This window comes from Capsella rubella, unplaced genomic scaffold (genome assembly GCF_000375325.1).
Source record: "Capsella rubella cultivar Monte Gargano unplaced genomic scaffold, Caprub1_0 scaffold_1, whole genome shotgun sequence".
Taxonomy (NCBI): domain Eukaryota; kingdom Viridiplantae; phylum Streptophyta; class Magnoliopsida; order Brassicales; family Brassicaceae; genus Capsella; species Capsella rubella.
Window position 1 is genome coordinate 1,952,866 of NW_006238923.1, and position 17,242 is coordinate 1,970,107.

Below are 17,242 nucleotides of genomic sequence, written 5' to 3' on the forward strand. Positions count from 1 at the left end.
TATATATATATATATATATACTGTATAAGAAAAAAATCAAAAGAAAAGAAAGGAAGATAAAACCATGAATTGAAAAAGGAAAAGATGTTAGGGGAGCATCGGTCTTTGTGTAAACCAAAAGTATAAAAAATATTTTTCCAGCTTGTCAGTTTCCTAGTGTCGCGATATCGCTATATCTCTCTCTCTCTCTCTATATATATATATATATATTGTAAACACACAAGTACACAACTCTAATAGGCATCGCCGCACATTTGCTTTCGACATTTGGCTTCCTTTGCTCACTTGTTTTTGTACAAAACCTTTCTTTCTTCTCTTGCATTTTTTTGTTTTCCTATTTTGTTTTTTGAGAAGGAAGGAAGGAAAAGATGGGGAGAAGACCGTGCTGTGAGAAAACGGGATTGAAGAAAGGGCCATGGAGTGGTGAAGAAGATCAGCTCTTGACCAATTACATTACTCTCCACGGCCATCCCAACTGGAGAGCTCTCCCTAAATTAGCCGGTAAAAGTACTACTTAGTATTTTGCTTTTCCTTGATTTCATGACTAGTGTGTGGGCAGCAATAATGATAATTAATGGGGGGGGGGGGGGAATGTGAAAAATGATTCAATTAGGGCTACTACGGTGCGGAAAAAGTTGCAGGCTTCGTTGGATTAATTATTTGAGACCAGACATCAAACGTGGCAATTTCACTTCTCTTGAAGAAGATACCATCATTCACTTGCATCATATCTTAGGCAACAGGTTCCTCCTCCTCCTTTTTTCTCGTATATATGAGAGATATTACTTTTGATGAATTGAAAAGTTCAAAGGATGAATTTTGCCTTTGTAGAAAAGTAGTATATATCATTGCTTTGGAAAAATCGTTTCTTTCAAGTGTGACTCTAGAAGATTACTACTCTCCACAATCTTTCTGCACATTAAGCTTTTGTCAATATGTTAATTACATCTGTGTGACTGTGTGTGTGGTGGGGCTACGAACCGAGAAGATTCCAACCCGTGATTGCCTATTTGCCTTTCTCCATTACCTAAATTTCAATATACATATACCTTTTTTTTTACTTTCCTAATTATACTTTAAAAAAAACTTGTATAAACAAATTTATCACTACTAGACAAGATAGGCACTGTGATCAGTGTAAGACATGTGCAACTTATTATTATTTTTAACTATACACATGAGAGGGTTCAATAGCTTTTCTTCTTCTTCTTTGTCTTCTACTCTCCCTCCTATTAGTAAAATACTCTCCTTCTCATTAATTGAATAAAGTTACAATTGGGGGTTTATATACAAGTTGACCAGGCCTAAACCAGAGCCTCAATACCAACTTAATACAGCTATACAGACTCCAAACTATAGAAATATATACAAATGAACTATATACTATGATAGTCCCCCTCAAGATGGGGCAAAGATGTTTCGCAGACCCATCTTGCTTACCAAAGTCTGAAAGGGAGCTGGATGTAGAGCTTTAGTAAAAGGATCTGCAAGTTGGATGTGAGTAGAAACATGAAGTAATTTGAACAAACCTGCAATTAACCTTTCACGAATGCTATGACAATCTGATTCGATGTGTTTGGTGCGCTCGTGAAAGACTGAATTGTTGGCGATGTGGATAGCTGCAGTGTTGTCACAAAACAAGAGAGTTGGCTTGCTCAGAGGAATCTGAAGTTCTTTGAAAAACTGAGTGAGCCACATCAACTCATCTGTTGCAAGAGACATGCTGCGATATTCAGATTCAGCTGATGATTTGGAGACAACATTCTGCTTTTTAGACTTCCAAATGATGAGAGATGAGCCAATAAACATGCAGTAGCCTGAAGTAGATCGCCTGGTGTCTAGGCAAGAGCCATAATCTGCATCTGCAAAAGCCTGAATTTGAAGCTCAGCTTTAGAGGAATAGAACAAACCTTGACCAATGGTGCCTTTGATATAATGAAGAATCTTATAAGCAGCCATTTGGTGAGATTCTCTAGGAGCCTCTGAATACTGGCTAACTTTGTTCACTGCAAAAGTAATGTCAGGACGTGTAATTTGCAAATACATCAAGCGACCAATAAGACGTCTATAAGCTTTGGCATCAACAAAATCACCACCACTGTCCTTAGCAAGTTTCACACTAGGATCCATGGGGATATGAGAAGGCTTACAGCCAAGCAAACCTGTTTCATCAAGGAGATCCAAAGCATATTTTCTTTGACTGATAGGAATGCCTTCAGCAGATCTGGCAATTTCAAGTCCAAGAAAATACTTCAAAGGACCAAGATCTCTCAATTTGAAAGAGGATTTGAGTTGAGCCTTGAGATCATCAACTGCAGCATCATTATTGCTAGCAATGATGATATCATCAACATAAACCAGTACACATAAGAAGATCTGAGGAGTAATTTTCAGAAAACAGGTATGATCACAATGAGATTGAGTAAACCCCAGAGCAGTGAGAGTGACTTTGAATTTGAGAAACCACTGTCTAGAGGCTTGTTTCAAACCATATAGAGACTTTTTCAATCTGCAGACCGCATTAGGAGGAAGAGAGTCCCCCTTTCTTGTAGCATATCCTGGAGGCAATTTCATATAGATTTCTTCATCTAAATCACCATTAAGAAAGGCATTTGAGATGTCTAATTGATGTAAGGTGAAACCATATATAGCAGAGATTGCAAGGATGAGCTTAACAGATGTGAGCTTGCAGACAGGAGAAAAAGTATCATTGAAATCAACCCCTTCTTGTTGAGTGTACCCTTTGGCGACTAATCTGGCCTTATACCTCTCTATGCTGCCATCAGCATTGTATTTGATCTTGTAAATCCATTTACAGCCAATAGGAGATTTGTTAGGAGGTAAAGTACAGATTTCCCAGGTTTGAGTAGTTTCCAGAGCATTCACTTCTTCATCCATAGCTCCACACCACACAAGAATTTCTTTTGCCTCAGTGTAGGTAGAGGGTTCTTTATTTTTGTCTATGGAAACCAAGAATGAAAGATAAAGCTCTGACACTTTATCATAAGAAAGAAAAGAGGATATTTCATGTATGGTTGAAGATCCTACTGAATGACAGTAGTAATCTTGAAGATAAGCAGGCTGTTTGATTCTCCTATGTGATGTTTGAACAGAAGGTTCAGGAACATCATTGGTAGAACTAGCAGAAGGCATAGATTCTACAGAAGATGAAGATGGAGAAGCATCAACATCAGAAATCTGAGGAGACATAGGAGAGGTGCTAATCAGATCAGGAAAACAATTTTTAGTTTCCTGAGAAAGATCTGTTTTAGCAAATGGGAAAAGCTCTTCATGAAAAACAACATGTCTGGAAATGATAATGTCATTAGTTTCCAGATCAAGAAGTTTATAGCCTTTAAATCCGGATGGATAGCCTAAGAAGGCACAGGCTCGAGCTCGGGGATCAAATTTATGCCTATTTTTGGGTGAGGTTGAAGCATAGCAAAGACAACCTAAGACTTTCAATTCATCATAGTTAGGAAGTTTCTTTGTTAAAACCTCATAAGGACTTTTGTCCTCTAGAACAGGAGCTGGCAAGCGATTTATGAGGTGAACAGCAGAGAGCACACAATCACCCCAGTAAGCAAGAGGAAGATGAGATTGAAAAAGAAGAGCTCTAGCAACATTAAGAATATGCTGATGTTTTCTTTCAACAACAGAGTTTTGTTGAGGAGTCTCAGGACAGGAATGGTAAGGAAGAATGCCTTTAGTTTTATAAAAATCAGTGAAATTAAACTCTTGAGCATTGTCAGACCTAACCCCCTTAACTCTAGTCTGAAATTGATTTTCCACCATATTAATGAAAGAAGGAAAGATATGAAGAACATCAGATTTTTGTTTCATCAAATATACCCAAGTAGCTCTAGAATGATCATCAACAATGGTTAAGAAATACTTAAAACCATCATGAGTGGGAACAGAGAAGGGACCCCAAGTGTCAATATGAACTAACTCAAAGGGTATTTTTCTGATATTATTTTGAGAAACAAAAGGAATATGTTTTTGTTTTGCCAAATGGCAAGTTTTACAATGAAAATCTTTTTGGATTTTTGGTTCTTTTTTGAAATTTAAAACAGGTGAAAGAGACTGAAGTTTATAAAAGGAAGGATGGCCTAACCGTTTATGCCATAGATCATGAGAAGTGACAGAGGCAGCGACAAAAGAAGCTTTATTGGTAGGCATGTCAATGGATTCGATGTCCAGAAAATAGAGGTTAGCGATCTGTCTACCCATTCCAATCATTAAGTCCCGAGAAAGATCCTGAAGAGCACAAGAATTCTCATCAAACCAGATTTTGCATCCCATGGATTTGGTCAAACAACTGACACTTAAGAGATTGAATTTGAATTGGGGAATATAAAGAACATCATGGAGAACTAAATGACTGCCCAAATGAATAGATCCTATGCCAACAATGCTCACTAGACCACCATTAGGAAGATTGACATTGGTGTTAGTGATATTTTGAAAAGTGGAGAAAGAAGATCTATCATGACAGATATGATTAGTAGCTCCTGTGTCTATAACCCAAGCATTGATAACAATAGTGTTACTATAAGTAGAATAGGCATATGGCCTATCAGCACTGGCAAAAGAACAAATGATAGAGGGAAAGAAGGTACCAGGTGCTGGGCCTGTAGGTAAAGAAGAAGGGAGGGAAGACACTGAGACAGCATGAACTTCAGGTGTGATGGTGGAGCTAGTGATTCTGGTGTGAAGAAAGGAAACAATCTGTTGCATCTGTTCTGTGGAGAGGTCATCAGTCACTTTACCATTGTCCAAGGCAACATTGATGTCAGCAGAACCTTCAGAAACAACATTTGCTGCAATGGGAGTTTTAGTAGGACCTTTGAACCGAGGATGACCAACTGGATATCCATTCTTCTTATAACACTTATCCAGGACATGTCCAGTGCGACCACAGAAAGTGCAAATAGGTTTGTCTCTCCTTTGATACTGATAACCACCAGAAGATGAGCCCTGAGAAGACTGTTGAGAAACTTGGAAGGCTGAGGAATCAAGAGAGCCAGTTGCAGGAAGAGTAGCTGATCTTTGAGAATCATCTTGATCAAGCATGTTGTAAACTTCAGACAAAGTAGGTAAGCTCTTCTTCATGAGAATCTGACTTCTGACTGTGTCATAAGTGTTGTTGAGACCCATAAGAAAGTCAATGACGCGGTTAGTTTCTCTTTCAGCCATCAAATCTTCCACAGTGCGAGCAGTGACCTGAAGACTAGAAAGTTCTTCCCAGAGAGACTGAGTCTTAGTATGATAAGAAGACAAGTCCATACTACCTTGACGAAGCGAATGTATCTGCTGACGCAATTTGTACAATCGTGGGAGGTTAGATTTGTGATATCGAGTATAGAGATCTTTCCATATCTCAGTCGCAGTGTTGAAATACAAGATGCTGGAATAGATCGGCTTCGATACACTGTTTAACAACCAAGATTTGACCATACTATTGCATCGCTTCCAAATCAGATAGTAAGGATCAGATTCAAGAGGTCGAGTAATGGAACCATCCACAAATCCTAACTTATTCTTAGCTTCGATACTAGTAGTCATAACTACAATCCAGGTTCCATAGTTTGTTCCATCTAAGAGATCGGGAACGAGAACTAAACCTGGATGATCGGAGCTGTGGAGATGGAAAGGACTGTGAATATTGTCCGGTGAATCCGAGACCACAAACGGAGGAGGAAATGGCTTAGCGCGAGTAGTGAGAACCGGAGGTGCTGAACCAGAAGCAACACGCAACGGAGAAGAGCTACGAGCGTTGCCATGAGAGATCGGAGAATCCATTTCCGGAAGATCCGGTGTAGATGAGCGATACTTCGAATTCGTCTTGCGTTTTCCCATAGAGAATAACCAGAGGTGAAATCGAGAGATGAATGCCGAAATCAAGTCCGATTGAGAAGGGAATCGAAAGAGAATGAAGACGCAGAGGAGCTACAGCGGCAGATCGGATCGGAAAAAAAATGACGACGGCTAACAACCTTTTCTCGGTGAGATTGCGGAATGAGAACCGAGAAAAATTAGAGAGAGCGAGAGCGTTTTTGCTCTGATACCATATTAGTAAAATACTCTCCTTCTCATTAATTGAATAAAGTTACAATTGGGGGTTTATATACAAGTTGACCAGGCCTAAACCAGAGCCTCAATACCAACTTAATACAGCTATACAGACTCCAAACTATAGAAATATATACAAATGAACTATATACTATGATACCTCCCTTTGCTCTCACTAATTACAATGTAGACCGTAGTATTATTAGTTATGTGAACAATTTGCTTGCTTTATAGATCTTTTTTCTTTTTGGTAGATGGTCTGCGATAGCTGCTAAGTTGCCAGGGCGAACAGACAACGAAATTAAAAATGTTTGGCACACTCATTTAAAGAAAAGAGTAGTACTCCACCAAAACCAAGATGATGAAATCAACAAGGAAGCTTTCGTTGATACTACTACTACTGCTGCTGCAAAGAGGCCTACCTCTCCGCAACAACAACAATCTACCAGCAGTGGTGACGTTTCAGCGGTTACAACATCAGGAAACAATAACGACATCTCCAACAACAGCAACAGTAACAGCAAAGACTCTGCCACCTCATCAAAAGATGTTCTTGCAATTATAGACGAGAGCTTTTGGTCAGAAGTCGTATCATCCATGGATTGTAACATATCAGGGGATGATGTGAAGAGTGAGACAAAGATTGACAACAGCTGGGAGGACTCGTTGGACAGAAACCACAAGGATATGGGTACTAATAACTACTCTAAACTTTATAACCATGACATGGAGTTTTGGTTTGACCATCTCACTAGTACTACTACTAGTCTTATAGCTGGAGAAATCTCCGACGACATTTCTGAGTTTTGAATTTTTCTTCTTTCGTAGTTGAGAGAGTTTTAAGAGACGTTTCTTTGCGACCCACATGAATAAAAGTCGTTTACGTTTCCTATATATATGATATATCAGCCCTCTATATAATTATATGCATGAATATATATAAATCTTGAGGTATATAATTCTTGGTTGATTACAAGGTTACATATATCAATATATAATGATGATATATTTTGATATTATGATCGTATCAAGTTTTATGATTGTTTGTGTTTCTTTTGACGTATTGTGATAATTGTTTGTTAATTATAATAGCATAAAAATCTACATATGGTGATCTCTTCTAATGTAACGACTAATTAACTAGTAATCAACATGTTTAGTGGAAGGCTAAATTAAAGAAAGCCTATAATATTGTTGTTTTTAATATTAGCTAGTCGAATACTTTTAAAAGCATATTCCCTTTTTATATGCAAACGAATTACTAATATAATCACATTTTGCAATTCTTCTGGTTTCACTATCAGTAGTGGCTAACCGACAAAAAAAAATACAAATATTAATCAAGGTCCAGACTATCATAACATACTTGTGCAATGTATTAAATTAATTCGATGCTTGTTTAGTTTGTGTGATTTGATGTAAGCCATTCTAATTATTTGTTATTTCCTTGGTGCTTGCCTGTTTTGTTTCATCGCTAGTTATTTCTCGTGATCTCGTAAAATCGTGATTTTACAGAGATTTTGTTGGTATGATACTAGGATTGATAAATAGATAAAAGCTACTAATAAAAAACCTTGAAACGAGATATCTTAAAAAAATTATTACCCAAGAAGCACACCATTGATATTATCGATGATCCAGCGATGACTCCACCACTATAAGTTTGTTTATATCACCGCACAACAAGAAAAATATTAAGCAAAATAGTGATTCTTTGACATATAAAAACAATGAGAAGCATGGAATGATAAAAACGTGCTTGACAAGTGACAACTAAGTGATGATACTGATGAGGATGATGATATTTATCAACGATCACTTTATCAGTCGCCGGACCTACCTCTTTCATGAGCCTAATCCTCCAGTTCACTTTTTTGATATAGCATGACCGACTTCGATTTAAGTTTCTGAGCCAAAGAAAGGGTTTACAATACTCTTGATTACCACCATTTCTGAATCAGCTTCAACAATACGCAACCACACCGTGAGAGTTGGTGCTAGTTAAAGAATTTGGAGCTACTTGGGAGATTTTTGGGTCATGTATATCATATATCAAAGCAACAGTTATCAACCTGTTTGTAATTCCATGATTGAAAACTAAACAATGCCTCCTGAAAACTGAGTTGACAAAAGATTAAATCCTAGTAAATCAAGAACATCACCACCAGTATTATTTCAAACAAACAAAAAACAGAGAAAACAGCTCATTTCAACTGGTGCATAGCAGAGTAAGGTTCAGCTGTATTTGAGTCTCTTTCACTGTCAAATCAGCTGGCGTTACTACCAAGCAAGTCCACCAGTTCGGCTTTCTTCATCTTTGAAACCCCTTTTAGTCCCCGTGACTTTGCTATGCCTCTCAGTTCCGTCAGCTTCAGTTTACTCAAGTCTTGCACGGTTTCTTCCTCAGCTTCATCACTCTCTTCATCAGCATCGTCGAGTGACTCATCATCATCCGATAACACATCTAAAATAGCATCATCATCATCTGATAACACATCTAAAGTAACATCATCGTCGTCCTCCTCTTGAAAAAATGATGATGGCTCTGGTTTCAGCTCTGACTCTGATGCAAGCATAGTTGTCACAGGCCCAGGTTCTAACTCAGTTTCAGGTTCATGCTCAAACTCAGGCTCCTTCTCAGGCTCATTCTCACGCTCATTCTCAGGCTCATCATGCAACTCCGCTGTATCTTTCTTCTGGGTCCAGGTTACGCTGTAACTCGATGCCAGATCGAAAGTTGCCTCGTTGGAATAAGCTGGCGGTGATTTAGATCTCGGTACTGGCGACTTTCTTCTGAAGCTTGATGTTGGTCTGGTAAAGGATGATGCATTATTATCCTTGTTAGCTGAATTGACAAGATTTCCGTTGCGATCTTGTTTGTCGACAGTATCTCCTTGTACATCTCCGTGGCTGCTAAATTTGCTAACTTGCTTCTTACCCTGCTCTCCCGAGTGCTTCCTTAGTAACTTAAGAAGGGAGTCAACAGTTTCACTTTCTTTTCCCTGCCCTTTAGAAGATTCTTCAATCTTTTTTTCTTCTTTCTTTGCAGCAGCACGAGCTCGAAGCTGAGCTTGAACCTTTCTGAAAAGCTCGACAATCTCTTTCTCTCTTGGTCCAGGGGATGAGGTAGCTTGGAATTTGGGGGAGTTAGACAGAGAGAGTAAAGGTCCATTTCTTGAAGACATCATTTCAGAGTTTTCGATATCAAAGTCGTCTCTGCCCTCGTTTTGCCTGTTGCCTCCACGGAAACCATGCTTATTAAGTCTTGAGAAATCAGGATTTCTCCTGTAGCCGCCAGAACTAGCTCGGCACACAAAAGAACTAGTATTGGGGATAGATTTCAGACGTCCATTCTTGTGATCCAGACAGGAAGACCAAGGTAGTATGGCAAGCGTTCTTCTTGAAACACTAGATTTAGAGAAGCAACGGCTTTCTGAAAGTGTGCAACCTGTGTAATTATGAAATTACCTAACAGAGTAAGCTTAAAAGATACCACCAAATAAATTTCGAATGCAATTAATAAACCTAAAGGACAGTACAGACGCATATAAACAGTCCATACACGAATAAGCCAATGTATAATACTCCGAGAATCATTTCATCGAACAACTGGTGGACAACAAAACAAAACAAAACAAAACAAAACCAAACCAAACAAAAAAAAAGTCAAATTATCTGCACACAAGCCGTTTCGGGCTATAGTGAATGGTGCATAAACAGTGGTTGCACACTGAGAATTAAAGGAAGAACCACCAACAATCTTTCCAGCAAACATATAGAGAAGCCTTAACAAATAATCAACGAGAACGACAATTCTATAAAACAAAATTATCAACGGCATGTTAAAGAATGAAAGAGAAAGAGAGAGAGAGAGGAAAGTGAAGTACCAGGGACGTAATCAGAATTCAAATGGAAAGTTCCCGACATCGCCATGAACAGACTTCGGCGAAAGAAGATAGATTTAAGCTTCTTCTTGCATTGCCCTTGGCTTCTCTTCTCTGGTTCCTCGTCTTGGTAACACTAATTCTTGATATTGGGCCTTTTCCAGTTAGATTATAGATATGGGCTTTGCGAATTTACGAAGAGAGATGAACCAAACCGAAGAGATTGTCCTAACGCAAACCAACCAATTAATTCGGTCTACTTTTGGCCACATGTACAATGCTTCCAAACCGAAATCAATTTCATATTATTTATTAATCGGTACAGTCTTGTTCAGCTCGGTTTAAAACCATGTTTTCTGGATTCTTCAAACTTTAAAGAAATGGTCGTTCATAGAGATGAAGCCACCATGATGGAACCTTTTCCTCAACACTCAACAGTATCCGTATCGTATTAAGCTTAGAACCAACGGGCCTACATTTGCCTGTGGCATCTCCCAACCCAATGACACATCTAAATTGGAGTTTAGAACTGAAACAAAGAGACAGTGAAATGTGTGCAAGATGTTTCCTTGTTATTACGCCTTGTGGTCTTTTGCCATTTCATCAACATCAAGTTCCACCGCCAGGATTGGAGAATCCTCTTCCATGGCTAATTCACTGATAGATTAAGACCAAAACATTTCCTGGGTTTATTTTTTCTCAGTCAGAAAAGAATAACAGAGAGATTAAAAACTGAGAGGATACGATAACCTCTTCTCTTACCTGTTACTTACTGGACCATGATCCACAGCTGTCCTCAGACAATATATTGCTCTTCCTACTATGTCCGCCATTGAAATCGGACCAAATGTTCGACTATCATATGCTTCCTATTCACACATACCAAAGTACACAGATTACAGAGATTCAGTTTCTCTTATGTAAACCATCATTATGCAAGAGCGACCTACATAAATAAGAGAGCCGAGAGGCAAGAGCGGAACTTTTACAAGTGTGTGGAGTAATGGAAAGAGTAAAACGATGTACCTTAGATTTCATCTCTTGGTTCTCAGCTACAACCCAGCACTGATCCTTTTCAAGAACAAAAGGCTTGTCTTTCTCATCACTTGAAACCATTTCAGATCCTTCTGTAGCTGCCAATCTTCTGACTATATACTTATTTGTTTCATTCGGGTCCTTCAAGACAACAGCATCTCCAATGAAAACGTACCTAGACAAAACCACAAAAGTCAGATAGGCATCACTTATAAGTAATAATCATGCACATAATTAGATAAGGCTTGAGAACTAGGGGGATTCAACTGATGTTTTAGATACATCAAAAAGCTGAAACGCAGAATTAACATTTTCAACGGACTCATCAGAGTTAATATAGTTATCTGTTCCAACCTAAATAATTCCGTCCAATTCAATCTACATCCAAGTAGGTAGACATACATACGCCCACTATATATTTATTAGAATGATTCAGAGCAAAACAACACAGTCAAAATTTTTGTCTCAAGATCAGCGAAACAGAGAAACTTAGCTCTCCTTCCAAAGACCGTATGCTTGTCTTACGGTTGTGACTTCCAATACAAACTCCAATCCTAGATATCCTCTCTTCCTCCTATGCCTACTTACAACCCCGAAATACACAAAAGGAAATAAAAAATAATCTAAAACCCAAACAAAGACATAGCAACTGATTAGCTACAATTAACTAATGGAAATCAAGAAGCAAGAAAGACAACATAAACAATCCAAAGTTCATGACTTTATCCCGTTCAGATAACTAGCATTCCAGCAGTACAACTACAGAGCCACATTTCATTTAAAACCCGAGTGGTAACTTCAAGGTATATGGAAGTGAAATCTAAACCCTAAACCCTTAATGCCAGGAAACAGACCTTGTATCAACAACTGGTAGCTTACGGACAAGCAGCGTGTTTTCATTTGTTCCCATGGTTGGGGCCATCTCTTGTCCTTTAATCGAGTTGTGTAAGTAGGTTATCCTTCCATAAAATAGATTCTTCATGACTACACCAAGGAGTTCCCGGTCACTGAGCTTCTCTCTAGTATGACTCTGACAGACAGTAACGCAAGGATGGTTTGTAAAACAGATTTTACATGCACACTTACAACTCAAAGAACTGAAAGACATGGATTAAGGCGCAGCAGAAGATACAAGCAGAGGACTATAACAATCATGAAGGTTTGGTTTTCAGGTAATTGGATTTAATCCGATCATACTAAATAATGACCCCTTAGCATAAATTATTCCCTTTTCTTTAATTTTACACATGAAAGTGTGCTCTTTTATGTTTTGTCATAAGGTGTAGTTTACAAACTTACAATCACCAACTAAAAGCATTAAGATTTTGTTTTCATAGGTCGAAAGAAGCAAAATTTCTTGAGCAATGGTGCTCTATGGAGGCAATTTCCTTAAGCTAACTCAACGGAAAATTTAAATCAGAAACCCTAGTCAATTTAATCAAATCCAAGAACCAATTTTTATGAATCATACAAGGAGAATCAGAAAGTTAAAAATCCATAAATCCTGTAAACCAAAGGCAAGGACTGAAGAAAGAGAGAGAGTATTATAAGAAAGAACCTTGAGGCTGAGAGTGAGAGAGTATTCGAGTTTGTGAGCCATGTATCGGACCCAGTTCGTGATGGAGGCCATCGTTGAATGCTAATGACTTTTATCGGAACGGACCTCTTCTCCCCGTCGGTTTTCTCTGCCCCCTCGCCGCCGTGGTCGAACTGTTCTTTTATGGGTTCGTCGGTCATAAAAATCTCGTGATTTCCAAATATTACCAACACAGGTTTAAAGTTTTAAATCACGTTTAAATTAGCCTTGGAACTATTACTTATTTCTCGATTTTTACCCTGAATTTAACAATTGATCAAATTAACCCCCACAAGGAAGCTCCTGACCAAAAAAACTTCGAGTTAGGCTTTGTCAACATGCCACGTGTTCAAAAGTCCATCTTCTCTTCTCTAACTTTCTCTCTCCTGAACGTTTCGTTCCGACAGATTTGCAGACTGAGCTAAATAATCAAAGACAAATACCAAACACATACAACAACTTTCGAAAGGATTTTTTACTTTGATCATCTGCAAGAAACTTCGTCTCAGGTTCTCACTTTTTTTTCTCAATTTTTTTTTTCTCTCTAGTGTCAACTGTCAAGGATCATCACTTGTGATAGATCATAGATCCAGTTTATTGTAATTTTTTTTCTTTCCCTGATCTCTGCCCATTAGATTTTGAAATACTTGGTTGATTGATATCGATTTGTTGTTTACGGTTTTGTACTGTTCAAAATTATTGTAGACCGATGGTGACTCGAAGCTGAATCGGAAAATAAAAATTAGGGTTGTTTAGGGCTTCGTTAAATTTGATAATTTTTGGGGTTAATTGTGCAGGTAGATCATAAGAAAATGGACAAATTGAAGATAGCGGAATGGGGAGAGAAGCTGAAGACTGGTGGAGCTCAGATGAGCAGAATGGTTAGTGAGAAAGTGAAAGATATGCTTCAAGCTCCGACCTTGGAATCAAAAATGGTGGATGAAGCTACTTTAGAGACGTTAGAGGAGCCCAATTGGGGAATGAACATGAGGATTTGTGCTCAGATTAACAATGAGGAGTTTAACGGAACCGAGATTGTTAGAGCCATTAAGAGGAAGATCTCAAGTAAGAGTCCTGTGAGTCAAAGGCTGAGCCTTGAGCTTTTGGAAGCTTGTGCTATGAACTGCGAGAAGGTTTTCTCTGAAGTTGCTTCTGAGAAGGTTCTTGATGAGATGGTTTGGCTAGTCAAGAACGGGGAAGCTGATTCCGAGAACAGAAAGCGAGCTTTTCAGCTTATTAGAGCTTGGGGACAATCCCAAGATCTTACTTATCTTCCTGTTTTTCATCAGACTTATATGGTAAATCTCTCTGAATCTGATTTGCTTATTATGGAAAGACGTTTTCTTTTAAATTCGTGTCATTCTCTGTATCTTCTTATTCCTGCTTGTTTGTTTCTGATCTCTGCTAGAGCTTAGAAGGCGAAAACAGTTTTAACACTCGTGCTGAAGAGAATTCAATGCCGGGACAAAGTTCTCTGGAGTCTCTTCTGCAACGCCCTGTTCCAGTTCCACCACCTGGTAGCTATCCAGTTCCTAACCAAGAACAGGCTCGTGGGGATGATGACGGTCTTGATTATAACTTTGGAAACTTAACGATACAGGATAAGAAAGAAAAGATTGAGATTACTCGGAACAGCCTCGAATTACTCTCTAGCATGTTGAATACTGAAGGGAAGCCGAATCACTCTGAGGTAAATCTTTTGCATCATTAGCTTATTCAGCTTTCTAAGAAACATTACTCTTTTTCAGCTGTGTGTGATTCTATCTTTTTTTTTCTTTACTAAATCTGTTTGGGAATTGATTGGAACTTATTGGACAAAAGTAAGTGATGAGTCTGTATGTTATGGTTACAGGACGATCTAACGGTAAGCCTGATGGAGAAATGTAAGCAGTCGCAGCCAATGATTCAAATGATCATAGAGAGCACAACAGACGACGAGGGAGTCCTTTTTGAGGCTCTGCATCTCAATGATGAGCTTCAACGTGTTCTATCTAGTTACAAGAAACCTGATGAAACTGAGAAGAAAGCCTCCATTGTGGAACAAGAGTCATCAGGGAGCAAAGATGCTGGTCTGAAACCAACAGAAGAAGAAGAACAACCTGTAAAGAAAACGGATGATGATAATGACACAAATCATTCTGAATCATCAGGCTCCTCCAACAAACCCGTGAAGGAGGATAAGCAGGTGAAAATAGAACTGGGGCTTTCGAGTGATGAAGATGAAAAATGAGCAGTCTGTGGTAGTCTCCGACATGGATATCAGAATGTTGCGAAGATTTGTTCTTGATGGTTGCTTTTAAATTATAACAATGTAAGGGTGGAACCTTTTTAGCTTCGTTTCTCGCTGTGTTTTAAGTGGTCCTTTTTAGATATTTTTAAACCGTAGGTGAATCTTCACCCGACACATTTATACGAGGTGTTTTGGTCTACACTTATCTACTTAGCTTATATGTGTTGTGACTTGTGAGGTTAGGTTTTAGCTTCCCTGTGTGCTGTAAATGGCTTGATAGATTCCCCTAATTCTCCGATTAACTCGCTAGATATGATAGAATGAAGTCTAACGTTCTTCTATGATAAACTGAATCTTGTGGTTAAATACTAGTTGATTTTTTTGGCAACTACAATGGTTTGATTATGTCACCTAACCTTATATATACTAAATTATAAACAAAACCAGCTGATAAGGGTTCAAATTGAACGATCGAAAGGAGATTTGATTCTTGAAAAATGCTAAAATTAAAGATAGACCCAAAAAAGCGCTTGTCAGTGGCACAAACCTATCGAGATTACATATAAAGTAATGTTTTTTTCTTCATAACATAGTCTAGTGCATAAAGACGACTTGTTTCACTGCAAAACGATATTAGTTAATTCATGAAAGGTAACCACTTTTCTCAAACATTTGTCGTGGTTTATTCTTTTACGTCTTCTATAATCAACTTCTTATGTCGACGTGCTCTACAAATTGAAGTGGACGTGGCGGTAACCACTTATACTAGTATACACCAAATAAAAGTATACTATAATGCATAGTTTAAGGTCCTGTGGACTTATATATATTCATCGTTTAAGGTTATAGATTGGTCTCCAGAACCTTTTTCTCATCATGCATTTCTCAACTCTGAAAACGTCATGCGCTATTTTCATTGGTTATCAATTCGGCTCCATCAACCAAAAAGCTAACGAGATTTTGACATTTTGTGTAGTTACTATACATTTGGGTTCTATGGAATTACTATAAACCTCAATTAAATTGCTCTTCGTTTTTTGTTTTTTTTTTTCGTTTGTTATATATTCATGGAAACTTCAATGGTTGGGATAAAAATTAAGGACATGGATATGAATCACATTTCTTACATTTGTTCCCTCAGCTATATATTTATCAGATACTGTACTTGCTCTTTGTTTTGTGGTAAGTATGTTTTTGTGCGTTTCAGAAAAAGTGCAACACGAAGACTTCTCAATAAGTCACCAATATATGCATGCACCTTAATACAAGTTTCGCCTTAGATAATATGATTAACGACGTGGGCTTGATAGGATATGGTATTATAATGGTACATCAGTGATATAATTTGTAGCTTTCCAATTTAGAGTCAAATTAGTTAAATAGGTTGAGCCTCCCAAAAGTGTATTTTAGGAAATGACGGTTCATTAATTATCGACGAAGAAATCCGTTTTTTCTTTTCCGACGATTATTTTATAACTTTAAACTAACAGATTGATTAACTAGAAAACTAAAGAAATTATACATTACGTCACTTACTACGTTTGCCATTAAAAGTTAAGGTTATAGGCACATATAAGGAAAAAGGTTTACCTTTAGACCCCAAAACATGAAAATATCATATACAATGCAAATCACGCAATCAAGTGATGATGACCTTTCAAGTGTTCGTAGGGAAATTTAAATAAATGACATTTAAAAGATCAAATGAACTTAGGGATGCATAGGAAGCTAGACTAGATATGACTAGATTCCAACTTAAGTAATACATATTTAATTTCTTCACAAACCTAGATGAATGAACACTCAGTATAAGGCTTTAGCTTCCTATATAAACCACTGATGTTGAGGGTATATATGTGGAGATCAACCCTTAAAACTTCAAAGACTATATATCTAGCTCACCCTAGTTAAGAGAGGAACTTTCTTATATATATGGCAAGTCTCAAGTTATGGGTGTTCTTACTTCTAGCGCTCAAATTGACCTCAGTGCACCAATGTCGAAGTTTGGTTGTGGAAGAGAGTTTCTCTGCTCCAAGCCGTTTGGAACAGATTAGACGAGAGCTTTATGAGAGGGTAAAAGAGATGAAGGTGAGATCAGAAGGCAAAGAGACGATTCTTGGAAATACTCTCGACTCCAAGCGACTTAGTCCCGGTGGTCCTGACCCGAGACATCACTGACCTAGATGATTTTTTAAAAAATGTGGTATGTCATTTTTGTAAGAGATTTAATAAGATTGCAACTTTTTAACTCAATCCTAAATCCTAATGCCTGGTGTAGTGTATCCGAATTAGCTCATCTAATCTTTAAGTAGGAAAGATGTGTATACCTACATGCATCAGCTTGCTCGACATATGTAACGTGATATTCTTATGTTACAGCTTTGTTTTTCTGTCTTTCTTTCAAAAAGAACTTTATGTTTACATTATTGTGTTCGCCTCGTC

The 17,242-nt window shown here is 38.0% G+C and overlaps 5 protein-coding genes and 1 long non-coding RNA gene across 7 annotated transcripts; 3 read left to right on the plus strand and 3 right to left on the minus strand.

The window, feature by feature from the left end:
- Window positions 1-244: 244 nt before the first annotated feature.
- Window positions 245-6,969, plus strand: LOC17899527 (transcription factor MYB13). Its single transcript, XM_006303394.2, has 3 exons — window positions 245-501; window positions 614-743; window positions 6,330-6,969. Exons 1-3 carry the CDS (start codon window positions 369-371, stop codon window positions 6,883-6,885), a joined length of 819 nt encoding a protein of 272 aa, XP_006303456.2. The 5' UTR covers window positions 245-368; the 3' UTR covers window positions 6,886-6,969.
- On the minus strand, window positions 1,051-6,323 carry LOC111828751. The gene is made up of 2 exons (XR_002832518.1): window positions 6,236-6,323; window positions 1,051-1,226 (listed from the first exon to the last, which is right to left on the minus strand). It is a non-coding gene; the product is annotated as an uncharacterized LOC111828751 (long non-coding RNA).
- Window positions 6,970-8,125: 1,156 nt separating the features above from the next.
- LOC17897558 (rho-N domain-containing protein 1, chloroplastic) lies at window positions 8,126-10,132 on the minus strand. Its single transcript, XM_006303543.2, has 2 exons — window positions 9,963-10,132; window positions 8,126-9,523 (listed from the first exon to the last, which is right to left on the minus strand). The coding sequence occupies exons 1-2, from the start codon at window positions 10,006-10,008 to the stop codon at window positions 8,343-8,345; spliced, it is 1,227 nt and encodes a 408-aa protein (XP_006303605.1). The 5' UTR covers window positions 10,009-10,132; the 3' UTR covers window positions 8,126-8,342.
- Window positions 10,133-10,245: 113 nt separating this feature from the next.
- LOC17898603 lies at window positions 10,246-12,709 on the minus strand. 2 transcript variants are annotated; one of them, XM_006306419.2, is made up of 5 exons: window positions 12,553-12,709; window positions 11,849-12,024; window positions 10,986-11,169; window positions 10,722-10,828; window positions 10,246-10,616 (listed from the first exon to the last, which is right to left on the minus strand). In XM_006306419.2, the coding sequence occupies exons 1-5, from the start codon at window positions 12,622-12,624 to the stop codon at window positions 10,535-10,537; spliced, it is 621 nt and encodes a 206-aa protein (XP_006306481.1). In that variant the 5' UTR covers window positions 12,625-12,709; the 3' UTR covers window positions 10,246-10,534. The 2 variants fall into 2 exon arrangements, with proteins under 2 accessions (XP_006306481.1, XP_023633226.1); XM_023777458.1 differs by having other exon boundaries at window positions 10,517-10,642.
- Window positions 12,710-12,966: 257 nt separating this feature from the next.
- LOC17897873 (TOM1-like protein 2) lies at window positions 12,967-15,030 on the plus strand. Its single transcript, XM_006305014.2, has 4 exons — window positions 12,967-13,079; window positions 13,368-13,868; window positions 13,979-14,260; window positions 14,423-15,030. Exons 2-4 carry the CDS (start codon window positions 13,383-13,385, stop codon window positions 14,798-14,800), a joined length of 1,146 nt encoding a protein of 381 aa, XP_006305076.1. The 5' UTR covers window positions 12,967-13,079; window positions 13,368-13,382; the 3' UTR covers window positions 14,801-15,030.
- A 1,702-nt stretch (window positions 15,031-16,732) lies between these two features.
- Window positions 16,733-16,978, plus strand: LOC17899060 (CLAVATA3/ESR (CLE)-related protein 3). Its single transcript, XM_006306027.1, has one exon. It carries the CDS (start codon window positions 16,733-16,735, stop codon window positions 16,976-16,978), a length of 246 nt encoding a protein of 81 aa, XP_006306089.1.
- The last annotated feature ends 264 nt before the right edge of the window (window positions 16,979-17,242 follow it).